Source organism: Ammospiza nelsoni, chromosome 1, assembly GCF_027579445.1.
Source record: "Ammospiza nelsoni isolate bAmmNel1 chromosome 1, bAmmNel1.pri, whole genome shotgun sequence".
Classification (NCBI taxonomy): Eukaryota; Metazoa; Chordata; class Aves; order Passeriformes; family Passerellidae; genus Ammospiza; species Ammospiza nelsoni.
The window spans coordinates 45,830,098-45,841,815 of NC_080633.1; the positions used below are offsets into that span (position 1 = coordinate 45,830,098).

At 42.5% G+C, this 11,718-nt stretch overlaps 1 protein-coding gene across 1 annotated transcript in view; it reads left to right on the plus strand.

The window, feature by feature from the left end:
• Positions 1-10,845, plus strand: part of ULK4 (unc-51 like kinase 4) — a 210,172-nt gene extending 199,327 nt beyond the window's left edge. The window contains exons 36-37 of the mRNA XM_059474664.1: positions 7,610-7,698; positions 10,636-10,845. Coding sequence (XP_059330647.1) covers positions 7,610-7,698; positions 10,636-10,720 — 174 coding nt within the window. The 3' untranslated portion in view covers positions 10,721-10,845. The remainder of the gene's footprint in view (positions 1-7,609; positions 7,699-10,635) is intronic.
• Positions 10,846-11,718: the final 873 nt, after the last annotated feature.

An 11,718-nucleotide genomic window follows, 5' to 3' on the forward strand; every position in this document is an offset into this window, starting at 1 on the left:
TAGAGAAAGACTATGAAGGATATTTTAACGTGAGAGATTCAGAGAATGTTTAACTTGAGAGGAAACCTAGATGTGCAGTGAATCTGTGTGTTGTTTTAGTGTTTGTTCATAACTATTTTTAGTTTGCTTTGATCCACAACAACCAGGAGCCTCTATAACAGCTCCTAAAAGAACAGAAATGTAGGATCTGAACTGTGGTAGTAAAAAAATTCTTCCAGTGGATTTCCCTGTCTCTTTTATAAGCAAGTAGTTACAAAAGACGGCCAGGGTAAGGCGTTCCTGAGAGGTGGTGGTCTCACCTGTTCCAGCAAGGGGAGGACAGGGACCTGATAGGAAGCTGCAGGAAGAGAGATCAAAGGCTTGCAAGTTTTGCGTAAGCTTAGATGTGGCCCAATTTGGCTAAAGCTGATATTTGGGGCCAGCTGAGATCATTGTTTGGACAGGGTGAAACTGATCTGAAGTACCTCAGGGAGTTGTTGGTGTGCAGGTGTCAGATGAACCTGTGTTTGCAGATGAGATCATCAGCAGCAGGATGGCAAGTGCTTATTTCCAATGCCATATAGATGCTGGGCTGGCTTCTGAGCATGCATAACTTATCAACGCTGCAGTCCTGTGTGGAAGTCTCCTCTAGCACCTTTGAGCCATGTTTTGCCAGACAGAACTGCAGTTCACTTTTCCTAATAAAGCTGTTGTGGTCAGTTGGTTGTATAATGGATGTAAAGAGGTTGCCCTATCCAGTTCTGTTAAGTCAAATATTTTAAACTTACTTATTAAAGAGGGCGGAACCTGCAATAATGGATATTTTCTGGATTATAGAGACATTTCTGAAAGTGAGCTGAATACAGCACTTGCAATAAAATCAAACCTTAAAAATCAAACAAGACAGAGAGTACCTTCTGTTCAATAATTACCCTGCAGTTTATGAATCTTCTCTTATGTTCAGACAATGCCCCTTAGAGTTGGTAATTTTAGAACAATCACAGACCATGCCTCTCTGTGCAAAATGCATGTGCTGAAGGGCAGAGAATAGCCTCAAAGTGAATAGGTGTCAAGAAACATCCAAAATCAATTAACAGTTATCTATCGTGTGGGAGACATTCCTTGTCTGTCTGTGAATTGTCCTCGAGCCAGTGTTGCGCTCAGACTGCCGGGAAACTGGGACGGTTCCAAGTTACCCGCAGGAATGGCTTTGAACTCAGAATAAACCTCCACACACATATACAAATCAGAAGAAAACAAAACACCTCAAATGAAATCGTGGCCTTATCAAAATCAAAAGGTGTTTGTTGACTTCAGTGGAACAAGAATTTTATCCATAAAGAGGAAAAAAACATTCTTGAACTCTAAAATCAGAGCTAAGCTGTCTGATGTAGTGTGGGGTTGGGGTTTTTTTTGGTCACAGATACCTGCTTGTTTTCACATGTATTTGCAGGATCTGAAGGCCACAAAGTCTTTGTAATTGTGTGTCTGCAATCCCTGACTGCACTGTGCTTGCCAAAGCACACCTGGAACACTCATGCTTTTGTAAGTTTCATTTCTTGTTTTTATGGTCCAGCAGCACTGCTCAGGCCTGTTCAAGCGACTTGGCAATTAGTAACTTGTCTGACTTGATTTGTTCTTCCCACACACACATTCTGTGTCTCTCTCCAGCTGGAACCATGTGTAGAGAGAGGAGTAGCAAGGAAGCAATGCTATGAAGGTTTTTATCCTTTTAGAATGAGCTCTCCTACACTATGGAGACCAAAAATAACTTGTGGCCATCCTAGTGACTGTATGATATATATGTATAAGCACACAGTCTTTGGATATTCCTCTGCTACGCCAGCACATCCTGACCAGAGTAACCATTAATTTTCATTAAACAACCTGTAAATTGGCTGCACTTGGTGCTTTAGAGGGTCCTCTCCCACAGACCTGCTGGGAGCACGTGTAACTAATGTCAGATTAAACACCTCACAGAAGATCACTGCATATATCTGGGATTTTCATTGCTAGTTTTAGTTGTTTTGCTTTTGTATTTTAGAAAGTTGCTGCCACAGATGTAAAATTGCCCTAATAGCTAGAGTGCTTCCCTGATAAATGTGAGTTCATGTTTAATTTCTCCTACCTGGAGAGCCATGTTGCCAATTGCCTCCCTGCCAATTCCCCATGTTATTCACTCCCTGTGTGGGAGCCATCCAAACCTCCCTGCCTCTCCCCATTCAGTGGAAACCCTGCTGCAGCAACAAAATGTGACACTTGCTTGCTTAGAAAAGGGGAGAGGACTACAGGAGAGCCCAGGACCCTGTAGCCTGCTGTGGGGACACTGAGAAAAGGTATTGTGGTCTGTGCTGTCTGGACTGGGAGCTTTCATTGGCTGTGTTAGCAACCTGAGCTCCAGAGAGGAGAGTGAATTTGGGTAACTTCATTCTCAACATGAGGTTTCCATGCCCTTCAGAAGCAGCAGTCCCTATGCACTGTGCAGGTGTCTGGGTCCCTGCCTGGGATTCCTCTTTGGGGGCTGATAATTAAATGTCATCATCACAGCCTCCACTTGATAGGCTCCAAATGCTTTATTGGGTCTGGCACTTCAGTACACAAAGGTAAGGCTATGTTACTTTGTAAGAGTGTGCAGGCCTCCAGAAGTGAGAGATCCACCTGATCTGTCATGGGAAATGATGAGTTCATTTATTATAATTCCTCAGGGCAGTGCCAGCTTAGTGTATATGTTTGGAGAGCAATTTATAATTAAATAAATGCTTATATTTAATAAGTCCACAGCCAATGGATCTGTTGGTTTAGTTCACCTGCATGAGTCCCTGGTTGCAGTATTTGCTGGGTTATTGTGCTCCTTTGTTGAGAAGGAATGGTTGCATATTTCTGGCCACATCATCATGAGTTGTGAATAATAAATCAAGTGACATGATTTATTTGATTACTGCAGTGCTTGTGAATAGTTCAGCATTGACAGCCTGGGAGGAAAAGTACCACTGAATGCCCTGGGATAGGCATAAGATGGGTCACAACACTAGAAGGTTTTCCCCTCCAGCCCAGGCATTGTGCCTCATTTCTGAAGTTACTATCCCATTGACTTATTTGCTGGGCTGTCACATCAGCTATAACAATGTTTTTAACACCACTATGTTTCTTGACATTTGTTCCTTAAAAAATGGGAATAAGGTCAGACTAAGCAGCTGTGAATAGCCATCAACTTTCAGTCACCAGCAGCCTGGATGACATTTGAAACAGTAGCTTTGGTTGGGGATAAAAGGCTCTGTGTCCTACTGACAGTGCCTTCAGCCAGTCAAAGATGGAAGTAGGAATGAGAAGTCTGAGATGCATATTTAAAATTGCAGGAACAGCACTTACTATGAAGACATTATTTCAAAGAGTGTCTAGAGGGCAATAGTAGTGTTCTCAATTCTTTAATGTTTTTTAGTCTGGAAACTTATTTTTTAGTATAATATTTCATGTCCTACATAGGGTCCCAGTTAGTCCATAGAAAAAATGTATTGCTGATTGTTTTTACTGCAGTATTAGCTGAAGGTACAAGTTCCATTCACGGAAAAGCTTCCATCAAGAGATAAATGATACTTGATTCACAGCATGTGTCAATATTCAAGCAATGCTAACATTGAACCTGAGTGGTAGTTCTGATAAACCAGCCCAAAGCAGCTTCTGCCTTACACATGTGGCTGCTCTCAGCCTGTACCAGTAAAGTTGAGCAAGAACTGAGTACCTGTAATTAGCATAATTATATTGAATTTTGATGAAAATGTAGGGAAGCATCGCTTTATGAGGTTAAAAAATCTGTGTTTGGGAAAGAGAAAGAAACAGTTTGTGAGAAAGAGGTCTGTTTTTAGGTGTCTTGCTTGTATCTGGGTATACAGTCAAGGTAGTAGCTTCTTGAGCAAATGATGAACATTCCCAGCAGTTGTTTCTTTAAGAAGATACTTGAAGCTGAATGTGCTTACAAGACCTTTCTTCAAGCAAGAAAAAGTTTCAAATATAAAGCTTCTTATTTTTGCATTATTTCCCAGTTTATTTCACAGACATCAAGTTAATGGTTCACTTGAAACCTCACCAAAGAAGAGTTTTTTTCTCTTAAAAATGGTGAGAGTGTAGTTTACTGCTAAGGTAATTTCTCTCCATTGTAAATTACAAAATGTGACTTACAATTAATCAGAGAAAGCAGTTCAGCATTATGAAACCAACCTTAACAGAAATAATTTGCCCTTAAGTTTCTATGCTTTCTTGAAATTTGAATTGCAAAAATCACTTCTTAAAGTAAGAATGCAAAACTCCTCCATTTATTTGTGAAGTAAATATTCCAATGGAAATGTTTTATATTATAACTTTTCCTGCACTCATCTTTAGCAGCACCATAATATCTGAATAGTTTTCTGGAATTTTTTGGAAATATCAGTCACTACATATCAACCATGATATTCCTTATGGCTCACCCTTGTTTAAAAGTATTGAGGAGAGGAGAGCTGCCGAATGGTTGTGGGCATAATAAAGAAAAGTAATTTTGAAATTCTTGTTGAATTGCAGTGAGTGTAAAACTAAACTGATATTTAATTACATTTTTAATTAAAGGAATAACTGTTGATTATGTCATTGAATCAGTGTTGCAGCCAGCCCTGACAAACAGCAATATTACAAGAGATCATTAAACTAGTCGTTAAAATTCCAAATGAATGAGAACTAGAACTGGTGTGGATAAAAGGTGCAGCAAGGGTGGGTAGAAGAAAAAGATAACAAAGTGAAGAATACATTAATTTCTCAGATTTTGGTGAATGGTCATAATATAACCTATGGAGCAAAAGGAAGATGAAACTGGAACAGGTTTTAAATAGGAAACGTGAGTAAAATTTCATCTTGAAAGTGAACAGTGATTCAGATATTCTTTCTCACAAGCTCCTGTGAAGCAGGATGTAATCTGTTGCATGCAAGAGACCTTCAAATTGCTCAGGGAGCAATCAGATCTACTCATACTGAGATAAAGAGCAAATAAGAGCCAGTGATCAGAGCATGGGAGTGCTGACAAAACCCATAGGCAGTTGTGGCTGAGCTGGCTCCTGGGTGCTGGCAGCTCACCCTGTATTCAACCTGCAGTTTTCCTGCTAGCACAGAGTTGGTCCCCTCCCAGGCCCATGGAGTGGGTGCCTGGTGGTTGGTAGGAAGCATTTTTGTGGGCACTGGTGAGGAAGAGCTGGGGAAGCCCCAGCCACCCACGTAAATCTGTGCAACCCTGTTTGGTCTGGGCGAGTTCTCTGTGGGCACTGCCCAGCATAGGTGGCACTGCCAACTGGACAGGTTGGTTCTTCTCCAGCACCCCTTGGCTTGGATGAAGCTGGTAGCTGGCACTCTCAAGAAAATGTGTTCTGAATTTGGATTATACCTAATTTAAATGGACAGGAGGCAGCTCATGCTGATCCTTTCCCTCCTTGTGCTTCCACTTTTACTGCTGAAAGGATCTAATTGAAGCATTTTGTTAGCTCTGGGAGTAGCCCCTGTGGATGGATACCATGGGAGCCCATTGCTTGTGGCTGAAATTTGCTCTGCACAGTGAAGTCTAACAGGGAGGTGATGAGATGATCTCATGGGTGTTTCTGTTTTGGTCTTTTACAATTTCTGTGTATATAAAGCCATTTTATTCCTTTTAATTAAAATGCGTTGTATGCACAGAAATGTGTTCTTAACAGTGACACAAGGCATGCTGCAGCATGGGCAGGCTTATAGTCAGACCCTGTGACTCAATTGGACTAAGTTATTGCTTGAAATAGATAATTTTAGAATTAAACCTCTTTCTTCTTTTATAGTTGAGCATATTTTGAATGTTCTCTGTATGACATCATTGGTGGTTTTGTGAAGAGACTGCGAAGGTTGCAAAAATGTCAGCACCCAAAAGTTAAGATGTAGTAGAATAAGAGATATCTGTAACCTTTTTTTGACCTGATAGTTTCATGGAGCAAGACTCAGTCATAGTGACCTTCCCTCCCTGTGACCTCTTGGCTTTTTGAAGTGTGCAGGATAAACAAGCGGCATGAATGTGGAAAGCGCAAGGAATGTGGCAGTAGCTGGGGAGCTGCAGGAGTTGCAGGGAAGTGTTTGGTTGAGGCATAACCATTCTTCAGGAACAGAAAGCAATTTCTTGTGATGAAAGTACTTTTCTCTTTGTGTTGCTCCTATTATAAGTGGTAGTGTTCTTACATTCAGAACCCAGATTCCAAAACATTTTCTGTGTCTAGCAGGTAACATATAGAGAAGACTGGATTTCTGAAATACAGACTGAGAGGATCAGATATAAACCTCAAGAGGGTGAAAAGGTTAAACCACCTGTAGTCAGATTTTACCAATGATTTGTGCTTAAGTAATGGCATCACTGTTTTTTTCCCAACATACAGGATATGTTTTGGTTTATTTCAGGCAGGTGCCTGTTTCCTGTAAGTGCTAAACTACAGGATGTTACAATTATAGATGTAGTGACACTGTTGCTGCAGAATCACTGCTGATAAATTATGGTGGGATGGCAGCTGTAAATACAGCCTCTGTAGTGATTTAAGAGGGAGATGTGAAGGCGTGCTGCCCAGATGCTGGATCAATGGTAAATAGGGCCAGCCACAGCACGCTAAAGCTTACAAGTCCTTGCCAGATTTTGGGATTAGAAGTCATCATTTCTAGTGTTAACTCCTCCAGTGTCAAAATAATCAGCTGGTTTGGTCCTCCCCTTTTCCTTTCTCTTCAGCCAAGATTTATTTATCTTTGCAAGCAGGAACTGACACGCAAACCAGTTTTTTTTAGTAATTTATTTGAGATACAAGAGCTTTTCAGCAAGCTGCCAAGTATTCAGTGTCTGTTCAAGCTACAGTGCATGAGGCTTCATGTTGTGTTCCCTGTGACCTTCCTGTTCACTTGCTTAACCACCAGAAAACGTGTGCCTGTTTGGAGCTCTGTAGTTGTGCTACTTAAGGATGGAGAAACAATAAACCAGTTTTTGTGGATTCATGTAATAAACCACACCAGCAGCAGAATCAGCTATAATCAGGATTCATTTGACACAAAAGGGCAAACAGCTTTGGTCACTTCACACCCTGCTCTGTAGGTGACAGTTCTGTGCAGGTAACACTCCTAATGACTGATGAGGGGCGAGAAAAATTTCCATATGCGGTTGCCAGCTTTGCAGTTATTTTAACCTGGTTTCTCTCAGAGAAACCCCACATGTCCTGCCTGATCTGAAGGCTGGTAGAAGCTTGCTTACTTTTTCCCTGAAGTGAGAAATGAAAATAACTGTCTCCCCAAGATATCCCTGGGATTCAGACTAAATGGGGCTTGTATTTGCATTGATACTAAGGATGAAATCAGGATTGTCAGACTGTGATATGTGAATTTGCGCACATACAGGGACTCAGAACGTGAGTGAATATTGTTAACTAAACCAAGGTATTTTCGATGGTCTCTGCCAAAATTCAGTAAAAGGGACTTTCTCATCAGTCTCTTCAATGTCACATTCCATTTACAATAGTAATAAATGCTGTAACTTGTTTCCTTCTCTTTTATCCCACAAAAATGACAGAGAAGAATCTTTTGCTAAGCCTTTGGTAAAGGTCCTTTCTTTTTGTTCCAGATAACTTCAAACAAGAAGCACTTGGAGAGCCTGAAGAATGATGGCGATGCTCTTATCCAGGCTCTGGAGAGCCTGGTCCAAACTCCCAGGTGAGTTCCCTCAGGCTTTCAGGAATTTTCAGGGCTGAGAGTGCTTGCCTCCTCTTTTGTCTGCAACGGTCTTCTGTAATTCTGTGCAGTAAGAGCTTCTCAGGTTTCTGTCCCTGGCCCCCCTCCCTGCACTGCTCTCCTCCAAAGTCCTTTCTGTCAGAGCCTTCGGCACGCTTTGATCCCCAGCTGCTGCACAATCCAGCTCCGTGTGTGAGTCGATTCTGTGGATTCTTTTTTCTGAATTTATTATTTTATTCCAAACCTTGGTCCCTCTGTCAGGGGTTCTTGGCAGAGTGGGCTGCATGCACAATGCAACATTTGTGCCCCGTTTTAAGGTGGCTGTGGTTGATGCATTTGAAATCTGATTCCTTTCAAATGTTCAGCTGAAGAACAGAACTGCTTTTGTTTAATACCTGTAGCTTCTGCAGAAGGCACAAGACTTAGGGGAATGCCATGGCCTTCTCTGCAAGAACAGAGGTGCTAGTCCCAACAAATGGGCCAAAGCTTAGCTCATCTCCCATAGACTTTCCCTTATCTAATCCCCCTTGGACATTCAATGAATGAATGAATGAATGGCTGTTCCCTGCCTCTGAAACAAATTTTATGCTTCTGCTGTGGGCTGTTGGCTTTCGCTTCTGGATGAACTAAAATTCATAGAGAAATTGTATTTCCAAGGTCAGTTTTTGAAGCACTAAGATAATCTTTGCAGTGCTCTTTGCCTCCCAGAAGCAGGGTTTTGGGAAAATTGGCTCCTCAGCATTATGGCAGAGTACCGTGTTTTGGAAGGAAGGGGCAGATATGGAGAGGAAATGTTGGGATGTGGCAGGTGCAAGGAGATGCGCCCTGAGGACCAGCCAAACCTGTAGAGAGCAGTCAGCATCCCTCTTGCACACTCAGCTGCTGACTCACAGGGTTTTGTATGACACATTAAATTATCTCACTAAAATAAAATGTCAGCTCTCCCCAAGGGAGACACAGGCACCACCACTGAAAATGAGAGTGGGGGAAGACAGGGTTTTCCTCTCTTGGAAACAGCTTTCACTCTGTAGCATTTCAGCATTAGATGCACCAGACAGCCCAGTCATTGTCTTTGAGTTCTGCTTTTCTGGCTTCCTCAGTAGTCTGTTGCAGTCTGTATGTTTCTGTATGCAGAAAAACACATGGTACAGAGCCCTAATCCAGAGCACTCACCCTAATTTAACACAAGATGCTCAGTAGATCAAATTCCAGCTGATGCTGTTGAGGACTGTTATGATACAGTAAGGTGAGCCAGGTCCCTCTGCTGCGCCAAGCTCCTGCACTGTAACAGCAACAAGAGAGCCCCTGAGAACTCCTGGATTTTCATTTCCCCTCCTCCCCTTCTTTAGGGAACACATGTCCCTATCCATTTGCCTCCAGAGGAGACTGAGAGGGACTGAGCCTGGTTCTTGGGGCTATGATGGACTCAGACATGCATAAATTGGCAACAGGCAGGCAGAGGAAGCCTGGAGTTAGGAAGCTTTGTCAGACTTAGCTGAATGGACATTTATTTATGGAAGGTATAGATATTCTACCTTCTCCTCACATTTCCTTATGTGGCATTTTTCCCAAAATATTCCTTGTGACCTGATAAACTCGATCTCCTCACCTGTGCTTTGAACCTGGTTAAGGAGCCTCTCTATATCTCCTGCAGAACTGGAAATATTTTAGAGGCAGCTACAGCTGAGGTTCTGGATCTGAGATAGTCTAAACTCCCTCGGGATAGTCTAAACTCCCAGGCCCTTCCACCCACATATTACCACTGGTTTGAATTGAGGAGTGTTTTTGCTTTGCTCATTTCTTACAGACATGTTTCTAATTTCTCCCTCTCCCTGTGTGTCAGAAGGGAAGTGTGTCCAGCCGAGCAGTTGAGTGCTAAGAGAAGGGTGCTGGTTGGATTGAAAGCTGCTTTCAGAGCTCCCCTGCCACCCTGTAGCAGCTATGGATTGCCAAACTCTGTCTCAGTGATGCTTCCTGGGCTCGTTGGAACAGGCAGTTTTAAGAATGACATGACCAACCCATTTTGCTTAGTAATGACCTGGAATCTAATCCATGCTTTAAAATGAGGGATCATGGACATTTATTTTTCAGTAAAGGCAGTTGATAAGATGAAATTGTTTCAGATAACTGATTTAAACTGCTGCATATTACAGCATTGGCTTATGTAATGTGGTCATTTGGATTTTCTGGTTAGCTCTGTGTTCCCAAAGTGTGGAGTACCAGTAGATATTGTCATTAGCAGCAATAAAGGAAGTTGCAGATTGATCTGCTGATGTGCTAAGCACAGATGAAAGAGATGAGGGATGGGAGTCCATAAAAAAACTTAAAAAACCCTAATAAGACAGGATTCTGTGGACTAGGAGTAATGTGTTAGAGCCTCTGTTCCAATGTAGGAAAGAAACGTGTTTCCAGAAGAAAAAATTAGGCAAAATATATATAATAAAACCTCAGGTGAGGAAGCAAAGGGCCCCAGTGCAGGGCTGTGGTTGGAGGGGCTGTGGTTGGTGGCTCCTCCTTGCAGGAGGTGGGCAGCACCTGGAGTGCAAGTGCCTGCCTGTGCAGAGCAGCACTGCAGGCAGAGGGCTCTGTGAGTGTGTGTGAAAATACATCTTTCTGCCAAGCTGGACTTGTGCATGTGAGGAGTCATGGGGTGTGTGATAAATTCTATCTGCCTTTTTTCGCAGAGGAGGTTGAGTGAGGTAGCAGTGCCTGGGAGTTGGAGCTGAGATTCATTTCTACTCAAGATGTGCTACATGGCAGAATCACCGGTTAAATGTTACTGCTTAAGAGAAAAGCAGGTGGAGAGCGCAGTTTAGGGCTACTCAGAATTTTCTAGCATAAAGGCAAATGTGGAATTTGAAGAAAATATTTTTTTTCTCCTGAGGACATCTAATGAATGTTACTGTTTTTAATTTCTAGCTCTGACGTTGACAGTGCTGTTGCTCCCTTGGCATTTGAAATTCTGAGAGCGGTGGGACATGAAAATATCAAGACTCCCAAGTGAACAATTTTTGACCATCCTTCTGAAATGTGCAGGTTGTGTACCTTGCTCTGCACCTTGGTCCTGCAGGAACACCTTCAGGTGTGCTGAGCATTTAGCAATCTGAGCTGCAGCATTTTCAGAATTTGAGCTGGCTTAGGAAGGGAGGGAAGCTGGTTCAGGGGTGGGGAAGGGGTAGTTTGTTTTTTAAATCCTTGTAAGGATGAATTCTTGGTTACTACTTTGCTTTGCTGGCATTACATGATGTAGCTCAAGTATTTGATAGTTTGAAAGTGTAAATTAAATGAACAGTAGAGTTACTTCATAATATAAAGTGTTTCACTATTTCAAGCTAGTTAGAAATGCTAATTTATCTTTTGGACCAGGTGACTGCCTTGGCTGTTCATCTTAAAAGGGGTCACCTCATGCTTGTGACTGGCACTAGAAAATACCTTTTTATCAAGACAGGCAATATTGTTCATCTCAAGCAACCAGTACCAACCACTGTTATCACACAGAGCCTGTGTGTTGGGCATGTAAGGATAGATGTTACCCGGGTTTCTACTCACAGCCTTGTACTCACTAGCCCCTCCTTTGTCTAGCACTGCTCAGCTTAAGCTACAAGGGTGGACTGTTGTTCTCAGCTGCCAACTCCTGGCTGCAGTTGAGAACAGGTGTGGTGATGACCCTGGCTGTTTGTCAAACCCCCAGTAAAAGCTGGTGCCCTAGAAAAGGTCCTCAGTGTGTGTAGAGTTAAATTCTTCTCCACATGTGCTGTGGCTGATGTCAGTTTGTCAGTGCACCCACCAAGCACAGGTGCCTGTGACAGCTGCTGCTACACCCCTGCTCTGACAGCCCCGTTACCCAGAGTATGTGGATGCAAGCAAACAGCCCCATGCAAACAGACTTCACCTTGTGTCTTACAGGAATTGTTTTCTTACATTGCTTTAAATACTGCCATCTTTCAGCTGGAGTTACTAGAAAAAGGGAAGAGTGAAATGCTGGCTATTATTTGGGGTAGT